Genomic DNA, 23,644 nt, shown 5'->3' with positions numbered 1-23,644 from the left:
ATTTAATTACAATTAACTTTGAATTAGTAATTTTCACATGCACAAGCACCAAGAAAAATGCCCCCCTTAAATTTCGACCAAAAAAATATTTTTCATTCCTCAATTATGGGTCGAGTTTTGTTTTCATTTCTAAACTTTTTTTTTTCTCATTTTCATCCCTCGACTATTGAAAAGTACCATTTTCGTTCTTCAAGTGAGATTGAGGTTAAAAAATGCTTACGTGACACCTATATGACACGTCAGAGAAATCGATAGGACGAACAATAGGATGTCATATTGAATTTTTCCGTCGCCGGATTTATTCGAGGGACAAACGAAGATACTTTCCCATAGTTGGGGGATAACAAAAGAGAGAAAAAACTTAAGGGACGAAAATGAAACTTTACCAATAGTTGAGGGATGAAAAATACTTTTGTGCCCTTAAATTTCTATTGCTTTCATCAAATCTCGTTTATCGTGGGTACCTCTCCCAACCCACGTGTTCCCACGTCAGCTATCCTCGTGTCTTACTCTAAGTTACCCAACTGGCGCGTGTCATCCACTGCTCTCCTTCTATCAAACTTGGCCTAGAATCGCATAAATTTAACGGCGTACATCGCGCCACGTGGTGACCCGCACAATTGAATGTCTACACACGCCTACATCTTTCGCCGAATATTCCTCTCCACCCGATCTGAATAAACCCTCGAGCCCTCCTCCCCTGCGAAACTTTGAAAACTACAAATAGGAGTATTTCGCGACCTGATCTTCGTCGTCTCGTCATATATTTTTCTGTTCTTTTTAAAATCCTCCCTTATAGATTTTAATGGCTGAATCTGCATTCGCTGTAACTACGTGTTGCCTGCGTTTCGTTGTTTCGTTTCAGTTTGCTTCTTTCGATCGGTTTTCAAAGTCATCGCATTCTTTAATTCCTAGTCAACGTTGTTCCTGTTTTTGACACTCCTGTAATCAAGCATCCGCCGCCGCTAACATGGGGAAGCGTATGTTCTTGATTCTCCTTTTTTGAGATTCAATCGATCAATTTCTGTAAAATTAGGGTTTCTGTTGTTATTAATTTCGATAATTTAGATGTTTGAATTTTTCTCTAATTCTTGAATTCTAGTTGGTGAGTTCTGGATTTTGTAAAACCTAGGTTACGTTTTGTTTTGACGTTTCAATTGGAATTTCTACAGGTAGTTCTCAGAAAAAAAATGCAGTGATGTTAGATAGCGACGACGATGATAGTAGCATAAGTTCGTCCTCGTCTATTAGGTCAGATCGAATATCGATTTTTGGAGCTGAAGAGGTGCAGCCCGTTAAAGACAATTTGCTGGACCAAGCACTTGATGCTCTTTATGAGAGGAGGTAATATAGATAACAGACACGAGAATTCAATCTGATTTGGGTTCAATGATTTTAGTTTTCTGGCCTGCAATTAAAGAGGAGAAATTTATTATATTGAACTTATGTCATAGCTGAATTTGTGAGATGTAACTATGCTTCAGTGGATGAATTTTGTCTTCGTATTGCCTCAAGTGAACATTGCTGATGTTGTTATGTTTATATGGGTGAAGGGGTTCGACAAGAGAGAAGGCTTTGACTGCAATTATTGAGGCTTTCAATAGCAACATGCAACATGAGTTTGTCGAGAAAAAGTGAGTACTTTCTTTGCTCTTTTGTACGGTTTATCTCTCCTGTTCTTTTCTGGTCTCACTAGGCAATGACACTATAATTTATTAAGGTATTTGAAGTAAATGGAGCTTACTATTTTGTTATTAGCCAAGTTTTTTATGGAAAAAAGGTATATTCTGGAATCATCTTTTTTACATGTCTGTCTGCTTATTGAATACAACGTTATACTGAAACTGGTATGTGCATTTAAGATCTTGCTTCTGTGGTTTTTCAGATTTGCTACTTTGCTGAATCAGTGTCTAAGTTGCATTAAACGGGGGTCTAGCAAGGAGATATCATTGGCATGCAGAGTTATTGGTTGGCTTTAGACGCTTTATGCTGGTTCTTTTGTGCCCCCTTTTCCGTTATTGAATTCCGTTGTAATTAGTGTTTTTTCCTTTGCAGGATTGTTGGCTTTGACAGTAGGTTGTGGTGACAATGCGCGTGAAATCTTGGAAGAGTCGGTCACCCCTCTTTCACAGGCACTTAAATCTGGGTTTGAGTCCTTAAAAATAGTATCGGTATGTATGAGACTGAATGCATTGTCAATCTTTGAGCTTTGGCTGGTCACTGAATGCTAGTGGTTGCTATATACTGAACCTAATGTTTCTGTGCAACTTGGTCATGATTCTAGGTAATTGAGTGTTTGGCCATTGTTACCTTTGTTGGTGGAAACGATCCTGAAGAAACGGAAAGGTCGATGGAGATCATGTGGCATGTAGTCCATCCGAAACTTGGTTCTAATGTAGGTTTCTGTGCCTGATTTGCTTTACCTAGAGAGTATCTGAAGCTCTTATTATTTGGTTCTTAAATGAGTTTGTCTGTTTTTCTCACTTCAGGTTGTTGCTGTTAAGCCTTCGCCACCTCTGATAACAGCGGTGGTCTCTTCTTGGGCATTTCTTCTGACAACCATGGACGGATGGACTCTTAGTCCCAAACACTGGCAAGAGTGAGTAACTCTTTCTGTTTGAGTCTTTACTGTTCCATCGCTCTATCTTTCCAACCTCTTTTGAGGTGGTAAGCATTTTTATGTAGCTGAAGCATGATCAGATGCATCTCTTCTCATGAACATCATTTTCTTAATACCTTAAAAAAATTAAAATGACACGATATAACTAATAATAAACGCTGATTTGTTTTTGTTTTTTTTCCCTTTGGTTTACTTTGGCACAAGTGCATAATTTCCGATTTGACTGTTGTAGACTTTTTTAGTAGAAGAATAGAACTGAATTGACATTATGGCTTAGTTGACCTTTTTGACATACCTGTGGAGTTGCAATTATATTATTTTTTCCTTAAAAAATAATATAGTTGGTTCTGTTGGTTTGTGTCGAATTTCAAGTATTCATGACGACAAACTATGCATGAAAACTTCGGTACATAGAAAATCAAGTAATTACAATTTTGGGTCAGTGAGAACAAGAAGCCAAAATGGATCATTACTGAGATTCTTTTTTTTTTTTTAATGAATGGCAGATGCTACCTAGAGTTGTGAAAGTTTTAATTAAGGACTAAGCCATAGCTTTCTGACATGTTATAATGCAGGGCAATTTCCTACCTTTCTAGCCTTCTTGACAAGGACGATCGATCTATACGCATTGCTGCTGGGGAAGCTTTGGCTTTAATTTTCGAAATAGGAAGCTTGGAGAAATTTTCTTCTGAAAGTAAGAGTTTGAAGGACGGTGCAGCGCAAGGAGAGAAATATAACCATATACATGGCTTGAAGGGAAAATTTCTAAATCAAGCCCGAAATCTTTCCGCAGAGGCAGGTGGAAAAGGTTCTGCTAAGAAAGATCTTAACAGCCAGCGGAACTTGTTCAAGGATATTCTGGAATTTCTCGAGGTATTGGTTACAAACTTATTGTATATGTAGACTTCCTTTTGTGTGATGCTCCTTTTATTATTTCCAGGATGGTTATTGCCCTGAAACCTCAATGAAGATTGGTGGAGATTCACTGGAGACATCGACATGGTCAAACCTTATACAGGTTTCTTTCTTGCTCTACTTTTTGTTGTTGCTTGTAGACGTTGTCTTGGTATTTCTTGTATATGATCTTTTGGCTTGTTTCACTTCTTTAAGGTTTCTAATATAAAATTTGAAACAGTTGAACTTTTTGAAGCGTTTTCTTGGTGGAGGGTTTATTAAGCACATGCAGGTTCGCTTTCCTAGTCGTAGTCCTGTGCTTGATTTAAGTTGGTTGGGATTCTATGTGTACTTTTATGCCTTTCCCTGGTGGTTGAGGATTAAATGATTGATTTGTTTCAGGATAATGAATTTCTTCACGATGTTTTTGGGTTCACACCAAAGAGAAAGCAACTTGCTAGTGGTGAACTTCGTATGTCCGGTGGTGAAAAGGTAACTCCTATGCTACTGGAACTCAACTTGGTGGCCTTGTTTCTTATTGAAATGACGATGCGAATATGCAACTTATATGGTTTTAATAATTTATAATTTGTCACATATGCAGTCTCCGAGTTGTTTAGCAAGTTCTTTAACTGTCTTCTTTTTATCCTCATATATGTGACATGTCAGTTTCATTTCTGATACTATGACTTTCGAGTTGTTGAATGAAAATATAATCACATGGTAGCATGTGAAGATTGTGTAAATGAGATTTGTGTTGGTAATGATATATTTGTATTTTGTATGTCATGCTTGTTAATTTATGACGTATTTTGATTTAATTATTGTCCACTGTATCCGTAACTCAAATCTCTTCTCATGCAGTTCTATGAATTCATGAAAGATAAGTGGATATTCCAGTAGAAAACAAAGAACTCCTGTTTCGTTGTTGTTCTCAAAACATTTTCATATTTTTCAAAATAAAAAAACAAAACAAGTCATTTGGATTTTTTCTTCTTGCAAGAAACAGTATCTTAAAATTTGCATCTCAAAAACAATAAAATTGGAAACATTATTAAGATGGTTTCATGATTTTTCTCTTCATGTTACTTGAAATAAGTGAACATCATGCATATCGCCAACCAAGTTTTCAGTAGTATTCTAGAATAAAAAGTTATGAAATCTTAATAACTCAAAATTAATTTTGGAAACATAAAAATGAAACATATCCTTGATGTTTCTGAGTGGTGTCTTCAGCATGTTCAGTTAACTGTTGTGTGGTTTTCTTCTTGTGATGATTATAGTGATGGGCTGACGGCCGGCACTTCATTTTAGTCTCCTGGAAACTGCTTTTGAAGGCAGGCGAATATTCTTTGATGCTAGAGATATGAGCATGACATTAATGATTCTCCTTTCTAGTTTAGTGCTAGCGTCTATCTGGCTTGTTCTTGCATATAACAGCATCACACCTCCCTGGATATGAAGTGGTTCCGACTCAAATGTGCTGTTGATTGTGTGGCAGCCGGCATATGACCTGCTAGCCTTTTTTAACATAATGTTATCTGGATTCTGAGTTCTTTAGTGTCTGTAACATGCTTTTTATATGTTCAAAGCAGGTTTAGAAATGACTTAAATGAGTGGCACAAAAACTTCAGCTATTGATAGTGGAGTCCAGATTTTGTGGCCTTGCTTGCATATGTTAGATGTGTGGATATGCAACATTTTATCTTCAGATATCAAAATGTTTGAATGATCCAAATTCTTACCAGAACATTTTTGCTGATGCTTTATTTGTTGGCGCAGAGGCTGTACAAGTCACCCAATTCAGTTCTCAACAAGGCGAGGACCCAGTTCTTGAACAAGCAACGGATGGTATCAAAGGTACTCTTTATTATTGTGTGAATTTGGTTAATATGCAGCGTCATCTGCAGTCTTGTTAGAGGCTTAAATGAATGTGTTGTTTTTTACTAGTAAATTTAAAAATACTGAATGGTGGAACTCCATCCATGTCCCCATGGACAAGGGTTCAAATCCTACCCTCACACCCAAACCTTACCCTCGAAAGGAAAAAAATAAAGAATTTGAATGCTGCAATATGGTAGTAGGGGTGGGTGGTTGATGGTATTATTCCAATTTTAGCTGGCGAACATGGTGCAACAGAATGTGAATCACGTAGATTCTTGAACATTTATTTGTTTCAGAGGCGATTGATTCATTGATTGCTGCCAATTATAATCAGTGACACTGTGTTTTCAGGACAAGAACATTGGCCATTATGCTGTCAACCAGGGGAATGAAGAAGCATGAAGTAGAGACTAAAGATAACTTGTTGATACCATTTGTATTTTTACATTATTATTCTTACCACCATGGCAAAGTATTGAGCTTCTGAGGCCTTTGATATTCTGTTTTATATGATTTTTGTGTTGTACTTTTATTTGAGCTTCAGGTGGCTTAACTTAAATAAATGAAATCCTTAATTTATTTATCTTTCTGTAGAGGTTGGGGAAGTAATTTGGTACCTTAATGCAATTTTGTAAGGCAGCTCTGTTAACTCCATATTTGTCTGTCTTCCTCCTGATCCCTCTTAGGTTGTGATTGGGACGGGGGTTTGGAGAGTTTCGCCAGGGGAAGGGAGGGTTAGGGAGTCTCGTTGAACCCTTGATTGGAACATCACACTTCCTGAACCTTAGCCTCCCTCAATTTTTGAATATCCTTGCAATTTTTGTACTAACATAGTTACGATCCTTGTAGGCTTGATATGTGTTGAGTATGTATTCAATTGAGGCGGGTAGACAAGTTTGAAAAGTTATAGGATTTGATACCGAGTGATTTGAGGTTGACTAGACATATTGGATGTGTGTTTCAGAGTATTAGATTACTTAGAAATGTATCCAGATCGATCGAGAAAAAACTATGCGCAGGGAATACACTTATTTAGCAGTCGTGGCGCTTGAGCGACTCTGGGTTGCATCGTTTTTTAAAAAATGGCCAGAGCCGTAGTCGCTCGAGCGACCAATGGATGGAACTAACAGGCTGTGCAAGGCTCATACAGTCAAATATGTTGATACAAAAACTGGACATTGTTCAGCCAGTTATTGGCAAAAGAATCAGGACGAGAAACTCACATGCGATATGGCTTAACTCAGACTCGCCAACAATGACTCCAGCTAAAATACCCTTGGCCCCATGATTGGGGAAATCATACCATCTGCTCTTGAATTGTAGGAAACTATCCAGGAATTTGTGCACCTAACGGGTAAGTGTCTATAGCCACTGAGACGCAAAAGAAAATGCAGTCCCTGTTAATTTATTGAAAAGTTTCAAGTGTTCGGTTTTGGGCACGAAAATTTTCTGGGTTGTTGGAATTCCAATTTTTCTCTTGTTGCTGCTGCTTGTTCCTGGAGTGTTGATTCGACATGATTTTGAATTCGATTCTAATGAAGTCAAACGAGCAAACGAAGACACTGATAACCACCTTTCTACCTTGACGAAGCTATGGCTGTAAACAGGGAGATTATAGAGAGAGCAAGAAAAAGAAATGAGAAGAAACAATCCACAATTTCATAACTGTCTTTCTTTGCAAGCTTTCAGAGACTATACTCTGAGCTTACAGACTTTCACTAAAAACAAGTTCAGATCACTGACGGAGGGAGTGCAGAGCGTTTGTGCTCTCGGGAGCTTCCTGAAGATCTGGAAGCTCCCGATCTTTCACTAATAAATAAAAAAAAGAGGATAATTAAAAAACAATCTTGAATTCTGAAGATTAATTTTCCCTGGAAAATACGAATAGGATAGGCTAATGGCAATCAACTCAAACTTTACACTGCTAAGTGATGTGTCAAATATATACATACATTTGTGCATCATTTACGCATAAGTTCATTGCATTTTGAGTTGATTAAGAGTTAATATTGCCTAAGAAAGCTCTATTTGCATATTATAGGTGTCAAGGCAAGAAAGGGAGGAAAAGAGTGCAAAATGAAGATTTGGAGCCCAGTACTGATTTCCGATCGATCGGGCCATATTCCCGATCGATCGGACCTGCCAAAACACCTAAAAATATCATCGAGACAGATTGTATTTCCGATCGATCGGACTATTCCCGATCGATCGGAGTACTATTCACAGCACTGCGCAGTTTCGCGGAAAAGACCCGAATTCACGTGTTTCTAGCTCAAAACGACATCATCCTGTGAGATAAACGACTCTGGGTCATGGGGAGTATAAAAGGAATAAGTTGCTAGGTTTTGAGGGGGTTGGAACTTTGGAGAAATTCTCTCAAGCTTGGACGGCAACCCTTGGGAGCTCAAGCTGGAATTTCAGGGGTTTCATCGAATTTCTTCTCATTTCTTGTATTAAATGACTGCTAGTATGGATTTCAAGTTGTATTTCGTGATTATGAGGAACTAATCCTCTAACTAGGGGTCCTAATGGAACCCCTCTTTGAATGTTGAATGAACTTGATTTTTAGCCTTTAATCTCTCTTATGGTTGTTGATTTTCTATGGATACACTTATTGCTTTCAAATGCTTGATCACCATTTGAATGATTTTTAGCTTGAGTTGAGTCCGAAAGGATAGGCCTAAGGTTGCAAGAATCCATAGAAAACATAAGTTGAATGAACCATAGAAATATAGGTTTATGACTTATGCAATTGTTAAGTGATTTCCATTGATCTTAATGGGTTTACAATGTACTAATCCGAGTGTTAGGAATAACCCGGATTTATGTTGAAAACACATTCGATGTATCTAGGAATAGAACATTGAATAGAGTGGGAAATTGATTGTCAACAACTAATTTGAGAATTGAGAGTTAAAGAATCAATGGAGTTCAATTGGATGAGAGGTGGTGAAATTAGGAACCCTAGTGTTTAACTTTCTTGGAAATCAAATTGTCGTTTGTTGTTAGTTAATTGTTCAATTTGTTACTTACTTAGTGATTTTGCAGTTGCTTGTTAGCTTTGAATGACCACAATCACAATTCGCATTGCCAATTAGTGTAAAAATTGTTTGAATTGACTTTGAATTTGAATTTGCTAAAATATCCTCGTGGGAACGATACTCTACTCATTCTTTATTACTTGTGCGACTTGTCCGCTTGCGAATAATTTCACAACAAGTTTTTGGCGCCGTTGCCGGGGATTGAGGCAAATTTTTATTTTTGTGTCAATTTAGGAAATTTTTGTGCTAATTCGGTTTTTAATTTTCTGCAGAAATTATTTCCTCTTGTATGAGCTTGGGAACACGTTCTTCTAATCCAGAATTAATTGCTATTGATTTGGAGATTGAAAGGACTCTTCACAATCTTAGACGAGAGCTTATTAATAATCAAATGGAAGGCTTTGGGGACAATCAAGGAAAGGGAAATCTTGGTGATCTTGGTGGAGCTGTAAATGTGAATGGTGGCAATGGTAATGGTGGAGGTGTTAATGTAAGACATGGTGATGATGAGGTTGAAGGTCCTCCTAGACAATTTGATCCTCGCTCTCTCGAGGATTGTGCTAGGCCTACTTGGGACACCAATCCTTCAAGCATCCGCTATCCCCCTATCAATGCTACTAATTTTGAGATCAAGCCGGCTATCATCAACATTATCTCTAATTCAGTGGTTTTCTATGGTCTTCCTAATGAAGAGCCCAATATTCATCTTCGCTCTTTCTTGCATGTGTGCACCACTTTTGGGATTAACGGAGCTTCTAAGGATGCTATCTTGTTGAGGTTATTCCCATTTTCTTTGAGGGACAAGGCTAAGGGATGGTTGATGTCTTTGCCTCCCAACTCTATCACCACTTGGGATGAGATGGCGGAACAATTCTTGACGAAATTCTTTCCTCCAAGCAAGGCGGTGCTAATTAGGGCGGATATCATGTCTTTTGCCCAAAAGGATTTTGAATCATTTTATGAAGCTTGGGAGCGCTTTAAAGGAATTATTCGAAGTTGCCCAAATCATGGCCTCCCGGAATGGGTAGTGTACCAAACTTTTTATAATGGGTTGTGCATGCATACTAAAGAGACTATTGATGCGGCTGCGGGAGGTTCTTTTATGACCAAAAATCAAGAGGAGGCTCGGGAATTACTTGATAAAGTGGCCAAGACCACTAACTCTTGGTCCTCGGTGAGGGGGAATCCAAAGCAAGGAGGAAGTTGTAGAGATGATGAAGTTATGTCTACCTTGGCTATTATGGCGAAGAAGATTGAGGCATTGACGCTAAATCAAGCTCAAGGGGTACATGCTATGCAAAACACACATTCTTATATGTCTTGTGCTTATTGTTGTGGACGCCATCCTACCGAAGAGTGTCTTATTGCTTCTTCATCTAATCCTAGTGAGCAAGTGAATGCCATTGGTGGAGGTAATTTCAATCAACCTCGCAATGATCTTTATTCCAACTTCTACAATCCGGGATTTAGGAATCACCCCAACTTCTCTTGGAGCAGTACTCAAAATGTGCAAAATCCTCAACATCTAGTGCAGCCCCAAGAGAAGAAGAGGGATGTTGATGAGATGTTTTCAAAGCTAGCCGGAGGCCTAGATACACTTACAACTCATACCTCCTAATTTATGACGAGGACGGAGCAATACATGAGTAAAACCGATGCCACTCTACAAGCTCAAGCAACTTTGATGCAAAGCTATGGAACTTCCATCCGGAATCTTGAGGTACAAATGGGGCAAATAGCTAACACTTTGTCATATAGAGAAAGAGGTACATTGCCAAGCCAATCGGAGGTGAATCCAAAAGGGAAGGAGAAGGAACAATGCATGGCAATCACTCTCCGGACTGGTAAGGTGGTTAAAAATGCTTTTGATCTAGATGCCGAAAAGGCAAAAATTTTGCAGGAGGAGGAGAAGTGCAGGAAAACAGGGGAGAACGAAGCTGAAAAATGTCCAGAGACAATTTTCGATCGATCGGAGGGGGTTCCCGATCGATCGGGCCTCCCTGGTAAAACTTTACCCGAGGCTATTTCCGATCGATCGGAGCCCCACCCGATCGATCGACCTGTTCCAGCTCCTGTGAAAACGAAAGATGTGCAGCCACGATATGCAATTGAGCCCGATTGGCCCGATAGTTCTCTCCCTGCACCTCCAATCAAACCTTATGTGCCTCCAATTCCATTTCCTCAAAGGTTGAAGAGCACTAAGAAGAATGATGATCAATTTTCTAAATTTTTGGAGGTATTCAAGAAGCTTCAAGTGAACATCCCCTTTGCCGAAGCTTTAGAGAAAATTCCTTGCTATGCCAAATTCATGAAAGAGATCTTATCCAAGAAGCGGAGGTTGCAGGAGCATGAAAAGATACAATTGACCGAAGAGTGTAGTGCCATTGTGCAACGGAAGCTCCCAATTAAGCAAGATGATCCGGGAAGTTTCACAATCCCGTGCACCATTGGAAACACCTTGATTGAAATATCTTTATGTGATCTTGGAGCTAGCATCAATTTGATGCCATTATCGGTAGCTAAGCAAATTGGGATGAAGGAGATTAGTCCAACCACGGTGTCTTTGCAAATGGCGGATAGATCTATCAAGTATCCTATTGGCATGGTGGAGGATGTTTTAGTGAAGGTGGGTGATCTTATGTTCCCGGTGGATTTTCTTATCTTGGATATGGAAGCCAATCCCACCACTCCCATAATCTTGGGAAGGCCATTCTTGAGCACCGGGAAAGCTTTGATAGATGTTGAAAAAGGGAAGCTTACTTTGAGAGGTGCGGGAGGTGATCAAATCACTTTCAAAGTGTTTGGCAATAGAAGGCAAGATGAGGTTTCTCAACAATGCCTCCAAGTGGAGCATATTGACATGGTTATCCCCGACACTCTAAAAAAGGAAACTCCATATATTCCGGTGGAAGTTTTCCTAGGCCAAGACTCCAAAGTGAAGCATGAAATTCCCAAGGCAGCCTCCCAAGCTGAAATTGAAGTTCAAAAGTCTCAAGTTGAAGATCCCAAGGAGAAGAAAAAGAAGAAGAGGAAGACCAAGGAAATGAAGAAAAATGCCTATCCTAAGGAAATGGTGGTGATGAAAGCTTATGCTCCTTGCATGGCACCTAAGCAATCAAATGTCAATCCTAAGAAGCCATCACGGGGAGTCTACACCACAACCCTCAAGGATCCCGGTTGAATTCACAAAGGGGAGTCGGGCTGAAGACTTTAAACCAAGCGCTTTCGGGAGGCAACCCAGGTTTTATTGTTTTATCTCTATCTTTTTATTTCTATTTTCACCTATTCCATGCATTGAGGACATTGCATATTTTAAGTGTGGGGGTGGGAATTTAGGTTTCTAGTTTTTGTAAAAAATAAAATATTTGACTTCAAATGCCTTATGCCATGTCACTCTTGAGTGTATTTGGATGAATTTTGTGATCTTTGAAGCATTGATGGATCTTGCTATGGACATTCTTTCCAATTGAGTTTTCCTAGCTTGAAAATTGTTTTGTCCATTGTGCTTTTGTGAATATGGAACACTTGATTGTGGGGTATGAAATACGACTTGACTTTGGCATTTGTGGTTGTTTGAGATCAATTTGATTCTAAATAGCATTACTTGAGCAATGAAAAATGAAAAAAAAAATAGAAAAGAGAAAAAAAAAATTGTGTTTATGAATAAATGGTTTCTTTCATAAATTTTTTGCTGAGTAACCGGGCCTCTTGCCTAGCAAGCAATGAGTTTCGCGTAAAAAGGTAGGAAATGAATGTTAGAGTACCTTGGTGACTAGTTTAACCTCGTAGCCTTTTTGACTTGGGTAATTAGATCCGTTGGGGTGTCTTAACACCTAGTGCCCTAAGCCAACTGGATTGGGAGTCATTGGTCGAAAGCTCGTTACATGAGTCATTTAGAAAGCTTAAGGAGGTTGAACATTGCACAAGTCACTTTTGAGAAGAAAAAGAAAAAAAAAATGTGAATAAGAATGAAGTTTGAATAAATGCTCATTCTATTTGCTTTTGGATTCTTATTGTTCTTGGAAGACTACATGGCCATTGTTTAGGTCACTTTGAAGCCAAATATCAAGTGAAATCCATTATGTGCATCAATTCTAGAATTTATAAGCAAAGTGGATGAGATAAGATTCTTGAAGGAATGCCTTTATTGGTTTGAATGCCCTAATGTTTGGTTTGTTAATGTGGATAGGGTTGCAATTGTGAATCCGTTTTATACTCTTGTTGATGACATGAATTTTGGCATTGAATTTGTTTAATGTTTGTGGGTATCATTCTGGTAAACCCTCAGGAGACACAACTCCTCCTACTAGGGGCACCTAGGGGTTTAAAGGCTTGTGGCACATGCTAAGTGTCATCGTGAGCCCTACGAAAGTGGCATAGATTAGTTGCTTATTTGGAGTAGGTCTTTGTTGTTTTATTTTTCATTTGAGCTTAACAGAAAATACTCTTTCCCTCCTTTATTCATTCTCAACTTGCTCGAGGACGAGCAAAGGTTAAGTGTGGGGGTGTTTGATGTGTCAAATATATACATACATTTGTGCATCATTTACGCATAAGTTCATTGCATTTTGAGTTGATTAAGAGTTAATATTGCCTAAGAAAGCTCTATTTGCATATTATAGGTGTCAAGGCAAGAAAGGGAGGAAAAGAGTGCAAAATGAAGATTTGGAGCCCAGTACTGATTTCCGATCGATCGGGCCATATTCCCGATCAATCGGACCTGCCAAAACACCTAAAAATATCATCGAGACAGATTGTATTTCCGATCGATCGGACTATTCCCGATCGATCGGAGTACTATTCACAGCACTGCGCAGTTTCGCGGAAAAGACCCGAATTCACGTGTTTCTAGCTCAAAACGACATCATCCTGTGAGATAAACGACTCTGGGTCATGGGGAGTATAAAAGGAATAAGTTGCTAGGTTTTGAGGGGGTTGGAACTTTGGAGAAATTCTCTCAAGCTTGGACGGCAACCCTTGGGAGCTCAAGCTTGAATTTCAGGGGTTTCATCGAATTTCTTCTCATTTCTTGTATTAAATGACTGCTAGTATGGATTTCAAGTTGTATTTCGTGATTATGAGGAACTAATCCTCTAACTAGGGGTCCTAATGGAACCCCTCTTTGAATGTTGAATGAACTTGATTTTTAGCCTTTAATCTCTCTTATGGTTGTTGATTTTCTATGGATACACTTATTGCTTTCAAATGCTTGATCACCATTTGAATGATTTTTAGCTTGAGTTGAGTCCGAAAGGATAGGCCTAAGGTTGCAAGAATCCATAGAAAACATAAGTTGAATGAACCATAGAAATATATGATGGATCGTACTTAACACAAGAGGGGGGGTGAATTGTGTCCCCAAATTCCGATAGGAATCTCTTTTTATAATTTAAAAGGAAATCAATGTCAATTAACAATTAGCACATAAATTTGAACTCTAATGATTATCCTAATCAACATTCATTTCAATGCAAGATGTGATACAATATGGTGAATGATCAATTATCAAATAATCAAGGAATTGCAGAAACAGATTTTTTTCAAACAACACACTGCGCACAGATTTTACAACTCAAATTTCACCTAGCAAATCAAGTCAGAATTCAATGAAATTTGGTATGCAGTATCACAACACCCTAATGAATACTATATCAAAAATTCAGATTAAAATTCAAAGTTTAGCTATGTGAACAGTGCACGGACAGACTAGTAGTTCAGAAAATTCTGCAATCAAAACACTTAATCAATCAACAAGCAAGCAATGCAATCAAGAAAGTCCACACAGCAATTTATAGTAGTTCGGAGACTCTTCTCCTACATCTACTACCTAGGTTCACCAACCTAGGATTTTTCAACCTCCACTAAGGATGTGGTTTTCTCAAGAGCTCCACAAAACTCACAAGGGTTTTTAGGTCACCCTTAAAACTGAAGATTTCAAGACAATCTTCAAACTTTACAACCAAGGGTTTCAAGCACTCCCTTAAACTCAACCTCAACAAGGTTTTTGCCCAATGAAGGGACTTTTACAAGTGTTCGGTATAAATGGTTCACTCAAGGTTTGCACTAAGCAAATAGGGTTGAGGAACACTCAAGAATCACAATATCACCTCACGGGTTGGATAGAAAATGAAGAATAATGAGGATTTTCGAATCTGAAAATAAGAAGCCAAATGAGAAGCACTCCCTCTTTGCAAAAGCAAAATAGTGAGGAAGCCTTTAGAGTGGCTTGGGTAGAAGCTTGGATTCAATGGCACAAACTAGCTTGAAAGTTTTGAGAGCAAGAATTTCTTCAATGTAATTTTGGCTTCTCCAAGTTGGAATGAGGAAGAACCCCTCTTTATAATTTATCAAGCTCTTGTGATTTCCACCATTGGATCTTTTTCCATCTTCAAATCTCGACCTTCAATTACATGTGCAAATCTCGGCCATTTAATGAATAAATCATTAAATCTTGACCTTACAATATGTAGCCGTTGCACTTGCATTATTTTCCAAGTCTAGCTTTCCAAGATTTGAGTTGTCATGTGCACTTGCAGCCATTTTTGACAATTTGATCAAACTTGCACCAAATCTTGACCTTGGTATCTCCAACAATTTTGTCATCTTTGACCATTTGATCAAACTTCCACCAAATCTTGGCCTTGGTATCTCCAATGATTTCCTACAAAATGTGTAGCAACTTGCAGCCATCTTTGACTCCAAAAATTAAGTAAGATCTTCTTTTAAGTCAAAAATTGCAAGCAAGAATATGGTCTTATGCACAACCATTGGATTCACCTTTTAAATGGTCATCTTAGCCCTTCAAGTCTTGTTGTAATCTGATCCATTCATAATTCAAAACAATTCAATCTCGACCATAGATTAGTGTACCGTTGGAGCTTGTAGTCTTCAAGAATATCTTCATAATCTAAGTCTTGTCTAGTTGCAAAATATATTTTCTCATCTCTTACAAATTTCAACCATTGCATTTGTCCTTTAGCTTCATCAATTTTCTTCTCACAAAAATCTTATCATTGACCTCAATAAAGGAAGCATGTGCAAGATCTTGTTTGATGAAGATAAGAGATCCTTCACATGACCAAACATGTCCCTCCAATCTTGACTTCAAACTCTGAATTTGGCAGCACCAATATATCCATATTATACAGCCCCAAGGCTAATTCCAATCATCAATCAAAATGCCTTAGTGGAAGGTTGATGAACATAGGTTTTTCTTGGTTTTCTAGAGATCCAAGCTCATACTCGAAAACCGGCCTTTAGTTCACTTGAGCATACTGAATTCTGAGTCATATGAGACCACAATGATGATTAACCTACAAGGAAATAGGAGGTAGAACTCCCCAATTGCATGTAAGCTCAAAGAGCTTCATATAGAGTGCATAGGTTAATTACATTAGAAAAACAACCCAGAAAATTCATATTACTGCATGATAAATCATTTTATGTGTATTAGAATGTCCATGTAAAATTTCATAACAATCGGAAATCGTTTGGTCACTCAACCAAGCAATTTGATCACTAATAGTGAAACCGATAAATTCTAAGTGTAAATTCAAAGTCATTTTGCAAACTCAGTGTAAATGACCTTTTCTCTTAAACTTTACTAAATCAAATATGTTCATAGTGATGAAACTAAGATGCACACGAAATTTCATTTAAATCGGAGTTCATTTGGTTCACTACGTTCACAAAGAACACATATGCACAAAATTAGGTAAAACCTAGTTTTGGCGGAATTTAAGCATATGACCAAATATATATGTGATGCACTTAATTTATCATGATTATAGTCCTAGAACATATATTAGACCTTCATGTGCATGTGGTTCAAGTTTCAAGTCATTTGGACCTAAGTAAGATAAATTATGATCATTAGAAGATTAATGCCCTAACTTAGTCCATGTATGTTTGTTTCCAAAACTTAATTTCCAGCACTATCTCAAATATATATAGATACCAAATTCACATATAGATATACATAAGCCCTCATTTGTATATGCACAATTAAGATATTAAACAATTAACCAAATAACCATTTAAGCATGTTTTCTAGCATTTTAGGATATGTTCAAGTCAAGCATGCTCACACACATTTTAGTATACAATCATACACAATCATCAAAAACACAATGTTGACTAGACACTAAGTCTTGGTCCGACAATCTCTTCATATTCCATTCGTATAAATATTCAAAGGTAAGAATCATCATAAACCAATATCTTTCTCAAGAAATCTTCAAGGATGGATACTCCTAACTCTCCACCTGTAAAAAGGTCTAGAACTGATGAAGGTTCTACTTCTAAAGAAGAAGAAGGTGGAGGTGATCCCAGATTCAACCTCTCCCCTATAAGGGAAGACGTATACGAGGACGATCCCCAGAAAACTATCGAATCTCTACAAGAAGCTTTGAGGGAAACCAAAAGGAGACTTAAAAAAGCAACCGACAAAGTTCAAGACTACAAAAGGCAACTTATGGTTTCAAGGTATGCCATACAAGGTGTTCGATATATGTCATGGGGCAGACAAGCAAGTACTCATGACCCAGATAAATTGCACGAAGCAATCACTGAGATCACAGTACAACTTGGATCTGTTGCAGATGGAATAGACAGTGTTCTTTATACCCTAGAATAAAATCTTTGTCCAACAATCTCCCCCTTTTTGATGATTCCAAAATGTGCAATGTAGTTTTCTAAAGATGTACCATTTTTCTTTTTTTAAGAACTACAATCTTTATCCAAAAACTATATTCTTTCTCCCCCCTTTTTGTAATTATCAAAAAGATCTTAAGGTTTAATTGTAATTCTCATTTTATACTCAAATTCTTAATTGTTTTCAATCATGCAAATGAAGTGAGCTATAGATCGAGTACAAAGTAATGTTCATATTAGCTCCCCCTCACTTCAAGTATAGTAGCATACATACTTCTCACCAAAACATGCCAAATGCACTCCCCCTTAAACTTTGGTCTATAAACCATTTCATATGTCAGTTCAAGTACTAGTTTAAGGATGCACCATGCTTGATACAAGATAAGTATGTTTTGTCAATAAAAGTTCAAATACTAAATATCGCATGAAAGGATACCATTTTAGAATATGTCCTTTTAATGCATCTTTTCTAATCATTATCCCTTCCCTATAATGTAGTCAATCAAGAGGGAATAGGGAGAGGAGTTGACACCAACCAAATACATGCATGCATGAATTTAATAAAAGCACACCAGAAGTCATGTATTCCACATATTGCTTCCAAATTATAGAGATGCAACAAGTTCACTTAAGAAACTTAGCATGCATTCTATCTTTTTCAATTAATGATAAAACATGAATTCCTAGACTTAGGGCATGCTCCCCCTTCAATCATGCATACCAATGAATATTTGAGAACATATGCATACCACATATAATCAATGTATTCCAATCCAATTAAAAACAACAAGAGATACCAATTAAGCAAATATGCACCCATGATGCTTCATTCAAACTTAATGCACGTATCATCATCATTTAATCATGTCTAAAGCATATATCATCTAAAATCAAACATTGCAAATGCAATTGAGTTAAAGTTAAGCATCTAACAAAAATAATGCAAAGGAGTTTAAAGGTTTAAGAAATGACCGTCGAAACCCTCCTAGCTTTTTGTTTGAGCATCTTGATGATATTCCTTTAATATTTGTTCCTTCCTTAGAGTGTTTGTGCTTGTCCATGTTTTGAATATATTTTCCTTGATTTAAAGTTGCTCCCCCAAGGGTTGCACACTTTCCTCACCAATTGGTGTTGCTTCATCATTTGAGATCTTCATCTTCTTTTGAGCTCTTCACCAATGGTGCATCCTCATTCAAGATAAGTACCCCACGGGTACCATTTGACATTAACTCCTTGGGATGTCCAAGGTCCTTCAAATCTGAAAATTATTTCTCTACAAGCACATTGACCTCAAGTGTGGTTATATCATAAAAATTAACACAAACACTTTCCTTAACCATTCTAGGCTTAGCATCAAAAGCATTGTGTGCACTAGAAAGAGATAAGTAATCAAGAAGCATACCAATATCACTTTTATCATCAAACTTCTCCAGATTTTCTTTTGTATTCAAGAAAAAGAATCTTTAAATTAAAACTCCTAAAGTGAATAACTTTAGGTTTTCTCGTCATACAAAAATTACAAAAATAATTTGTTCAATGATTTTCTCATATTCAACCTTTGTCATACATATCATGCATTTCATGCTTAATTTGCAATCTTTTTCAATAAAGATTAAAAATAGTATAAATGCATAACTCTCATACAACAACCAAACATCATATAACCTAATAAAATCGTTTACAATGACAATCATTAAAAATCATATTTGGGCAGCCCCTTCATTTAGGTTCTAGCATTCAAATTTATTTTTTTTTTATTTTTTTATTTTTTTTATTTTTTTTTTTTAAAAGAAACAAATCAATAAAGCCTAGTATCTCAAACTAATGCATAGCACATCTAAATAAAGTGTGATCAAGACGCTTTAGGTATCCAAACCTTGGATCCTTTAGGGTTAGTGGCCACAATTGCATATGCATTAATATTAAAAGAATTCTTCACATATGCTTTCACATCAATATCACACAAACCCTTTGGCACCCACAACCTCCTTAGGTGAATTCTCCTTAGTCTAGGATGAGTTTCCCTAGAGGTACTAGTCTCACCCATGGGATAAGCTAGCTTGACTTTGCCTTTTGAAAGCTTGGCAATGGTGCCAACACTACTCAAGGTTTCTTTGAGTTTCGTAGGATCAAATCCAAGTCCACTCTTATCAAGGTAGTGTCTTTGAGAGACAAACAACTCATCAAGCTTTGATGAACTCATAGAGAATTTAGAAAATTGAATTTCTAACATCCTATACTTTTCTTTCACATCATCAAGCTCAAGTTGCAAAGAAGTAGAGTTGTTCAAAATTATACATTCATGCTCATCCCATGTTCTCAACTCTTGTTCTAACTCATTCACTCTAGCATGCAAGGCATCCAAATCATGAATCTTTGAAGTATTACAATTTGTCATGTTACTACTAGAAGTGTGCATAGATAATTGCTTTCTAAGATTTTCATTTTCTTTCATCAAAGCATCAAGAGATAAATATATATTATCATGCTTTGCATTTAGATCAACATACTTATCATTCAAGTCATTAATCTCATCCACATGTGATTTCTCAATTTTCACAAGCCTAGATATTTCTTTTGTAGCATGCTTGTATTTAGAAATTAAGTCACCATGAGCATCACATAATTCATCATACACATCACTCAATTCATCATAAGTGGGTAGTGTAGAATCATTTACCATATCATCCGGAATGGATGATAACTCTTCTTCCTTTGCCACCAAGCAAAGGTTGGCCTTGATTTCATCCTCTTTATCACTAGAGGTCTCCTCCACTTTGGTCACTAGACACACATCGCCATTTGACCTTTCATACTTTCTTTCCATCATTTCCCAAATTTGCTTTGCATTTGTACATCCGGAAATGAGGTCAAGTCCACACCTACTAAGAGAGATATGAAAGAGATTAATAGCATAAACATTTAAGCACATTAATTCAATGTCCTTATTTGTCCATTCATCTCCTCTACTCCTACTAGGACAATGAGGACCATCCTTTACTACCCTCCATACATCTATGCCTCTAGATTTAATAAATATTCTCATTCTATTCTTCCAAAATGGATAGTCACCATCAAAGATAGGTGGAATATCCATAGAAAGGATTTCGGCCTCAACATGCAAATTTGTGTAAGTCATAAAAATGCTAATAAGGGTGTTAATCCTATGTTTTAGCAAACCGGCTCCGATACCAATTGATGGATCGTACTTAACACAAGAGGGGGGGTGAATTGTGTCCCCAAATTCCGATAGGAATCTCTTTTTATAATTTAAAAGGAAATCAATGTCAATTAACAATTAGCACATAAATTTGAACTCTAATGATTATCCTAATCAACATTCATTTCAATGCAAGATGTGATACAATATGGTGAATGATCAATTATCAAATAATCAAGGAATTGCAGAAACAGAATTTTTTCAAACAACACACTGCGCACAGATTTTACAACTCAAATTTCACCTAGCAAATCAAGTCAGAATTCAATGAAATTTGGTATGCAGTATCACAACACCCTAATGAATACTATATCAAAAATTCAGATTAAAATTCAAAGTTTAGCTATGTGAACAGTGCACGGACAGACTAGTAGTTCAGAAAATTCTGCAATCAAAACACTTAATCAATCAACAAGCAAGCAATGCAATCAAGAAAGTCCACACAGCAATTTATAGTAGTTCGGAGACTCTTCTCCTACATCTACTACCTAGGTTCACCAACCTAGGATTTTTCAACCTCCACTAAGGATGTGGTTTTCTCAAGAGCTCCACAAAACTCACAAGGGTTTTTAGGTCACCCTTAAAACTGAAGATTTCAAGACAATCTTCAAACTTTACAACCAAGGGTTTCAAGCACTCCCTTAAACTCAACCTCAACAAGGTTTTTGCCCAATGAAGGGACTTTTACAAGTGTTCGGTATAAATGGTTCACTCAAGGTTTGCACTAAGCAAATAGGGTTGAGGAACACTCAAGAATCACAATATCACCTCACGGGTTAGATAGAAAATGAAGAATAATGAGGATTTTCGAATATGAAAATAAGAAGCCAAATGAGAAGCACTCCCTCTTTGCAAAAGCAAAATAGTGAGGAAGCCTTTAGAGTGGCTTGGGTAGAAGCTTGGATTCAATGGCACAAACTAGCTTGAAAGTTTTGAGAGCAAGAATTTCTTCAATGTAATTTTGGCTTCTCCAAGTTGGAATGAGGAAGAACCCCTCTTTATAATTTATCAAGCTCTTGTGATTTCCACCATTGGATCTTTTTCCATCTTCAAATCTCGACCTTCAATTACATGTGCAAATCTCGGCCATTTAATGAATAAATCATTAAATCTTGACCTTACAATATGTAGCCGTTGCACTTGCATTATTTTCCAAGTCTAGCTTTCCAAGATTTGAGTTGTCATGTGCACTTGCAGCCATTTTTGACAATTTGATCAAACTTGCACCAAATCTTGACCTTGGTATCTCCAACAATTTTGTCATCTTTGACCATTTGATCAAACTTCCACCAAATCTTGGCCTTGGTATCTCCAATGATTTCCTACAAAATGTGTAGCAACTTGCAGCCATCTTTGACTCCAAAAATTAAGTAAGATCTTCTTTTAAGTCAAAAATTGCAAGCAAGAATATGGTCTTATGCACAACCATTGGATTCACCTTTTAAATGGTCATCTTAGCCCTTCAAGTCTTGTTGTAATCTGATCCATTCATAATTCAAAACAATTCAATCTCGACCATAGATTAGTGTACCGTTGGAGCTTGTAGTCTTCAAGAATATCTTCATAATCTAAGTCTTGTCTAGTTGCAAAATATATTTTCTCATCTCTTACAAATTTCAACCATTGCATTTGTCCTTTAGCTTCATCAATTTTCTTCTCACAAAAATCTTATCATTGACCTCAATAAAGGAAGCATGTGCAAGATCTTGTTTGATGAAGATAAGAGATCCTTCACATGACCAAACATGTCCCTCCAATCTTGACTTCAAACTCTGAATTTGGCAGCACCAATATATCCATATTATACAGCCCCAAGGCTAATTCCAATCATCAATCAAAATGCCTTAGTGGAAGGTTGATGAACATAGGTTTTTCTTGGTTTTCTAGAGATCCAAGCTCATACTCGAAAACCGGCCTTTAGTTCACTTGAGCATACTGAATTCTGAGTCATATGAGACCACAATGATGATTAACCTACAAGGAAATAGGAGGTAGAACTCCCCAATTGCATGTAAGCTCAAAGAGCTTCATATAGAGTGCATAGGTTAATTACATTAGAAAAACAACCCAGAAAATTCATATTACTGCATGATAAATCATTTTATGTGTATTAGAATGTCCATGTAAAATTTCATAACAATCGGAAATCGTTTGGTCACTCAACCAAGCAATTTGATCACTAATAGTGAAACCGATAAATTCTAAGTGTAAATTCAAAGTCATTTTGCAAACTCAGTGTAAATGACCTTTTCTCTTAAACTTTACTAAATCAAATATGTTCATAGTGATGAAACTAAGATGCACACGAAATTTCATTTAAATCGGAGTTCATTTGGTTCACTACGTTCACAAAGAACACATATGCACAAAATTAGGTAAAACCTAGTTTTGGCGGAATTTAAGCATATGACCAAATATATATGTGATGCACTTAATTTATCATGATTATAGTCCTAGAACATATATTAGACCTTCATGTGCATGTGGTTCAAGTTTCAAGTCATTTGGACCTAAGTAAGATAAATTATGATCATTAGAAGATTAATGCCCTAACTTAGTCCATGTATGTTTGTTTCCAAAACTTAATTTCCAGCACTATCTCAAATATATATAGATACCAAATTCACATATAGATATACATAAGCCCTCATTTGTATATGCACAATTAAGATATTAAACAATTAACCAAATAACCATTTAAGCATGTTTTCTAGCATTTTAGGATATGTTCAAGTCAAGCATGCTCACACACATTTTAGTATACAATCATACACAATCATCAAAAACACAATGTTGACTAGACACTAAGTCTTGGTCCGACAATCTCTTCATATTCCATTCGTATAAATATTCAAAGGTAAGAATCATCATAAACCAATATCTTTCTCAAGAAATCTTCAAGGATGGATACTCCTAACTCTCCACCTGTAAAAAGGTCTAGAACTGATGAAGGTTCTACTTCTAAAGAAGAAGAAGGTGGAGGTGATCCCAGATTCAACCTCTCCCCTATAAGGGAAGACGTATACGAGGACGATCCCCAGAAAACTATCGAATCTCTACAAGAAGCTTTGAGGGAAACCAAAAGGAGACTTAAAAAAGCAACCGACAAAGTTCAAGACTACAAAAGGCAACTTATGGTTTCAAGGTATGCCATACAAGGTGTTCGATATATGTCATGGGGCAGACAAGCAAGTACTCATGACCCAGATAAATTGCACGAAGCAATCACTGAGATCACAGTACAACTTGGATCTGTTGCAGATGGAATAGACAGTGTTCTTTATACCCTAGAATAAAATCTTTGTCCAACAATATAGGTTTATGACTTATGCA

At 37.0% G+C, this 23,644-nt stretch overlaps 1 protein-coding gene and 1 non-coding gene across 2 annotated transcripts; one reads left to right on the top strand and one right to left on the bottom strand.

Moving 5' to 3' along the window:
- Positions 1–664: 664 nt before the first annotated feature.
- On the top strand, positions 665–5,989 carry LOC120010040 (interferon-related developmental regulator 1-like). Its single transcript, XM_038860722.1, has 13 exons — positions 665–980; positions 1,173–1,344; positions 1,554–1,634; positions 1,886–1,968; positions 2,056–2,171; positions 2,285–2,395; positions 2,490–2,599; positions 3,196–3,493; positions 3,561–3,638; positions 3,756–3,806; positions 3,917–4,006; positions 5,297–5,374; positions 5,750–5,989. Exons 1-13 carry the CDS (start codon positions 971–973, stop codon positions 5,798–5,800), a joined length of 1,329 nt encoding a protein of 442 aa, XP_038716650.1. The 5' UTR covers positions 665–970; the 3' UTR covers positions 5,801–5,989.
- Positions 5,990–9,346: 3,357 nt separating this feature from the next.
- On the bottom strand, positions 9,347–9,453 carry LOC120011615. The gene has a single exon (XR_005471063.1). It is a non-coding gene; the product is annotated as a small nucleolar RNA R71 (small nucleolar RNA).
- Between the last annotated feature and the right edge of the window lie 14,191 nt (positions 9,454–23,644).

The sequence above is a fragment of the Tripterygium wilfordii genome, chromosome 12 (genome assembly GCF_013401445.1).
Source record: "Tripterygium wilfordii isolate XIE 37 chromosome 12, ASM1340144v1, whole genome shotgun sequence".
Lineage (NCBI taxonomy): Eukaryota > Viridiplantae > Streptophyta > Magnoliopsida > Celastrales > Celastraceae > Tripterygium > Tripterygium wilfordii.
The sequence above is the reverse complement of the archived record's forward strand: the minus strand, read 5'-3'. Positions and strand labels throughout refer to the sequence as shown.

Bases quoted from the DNA above. Each gene is read 5' to 3' on its own strand.
- LOC120010040 (XM_038860722.1), top strand. The intron at 2,172-2,284 runs GTATGTATGAGA...TCATGATTCTAG, and splicing joins AGTCCTTAAAAATAGTATCG to GTAATTGAGTGTTTGGCCAT. The intron at 3,494-3,560 runs GTATTGGTTACA...TATTATTTCCAG, and splicing joins ATATTCTGGAATTTCTCGAG to GATGGTTATTGCCCTGAAAC.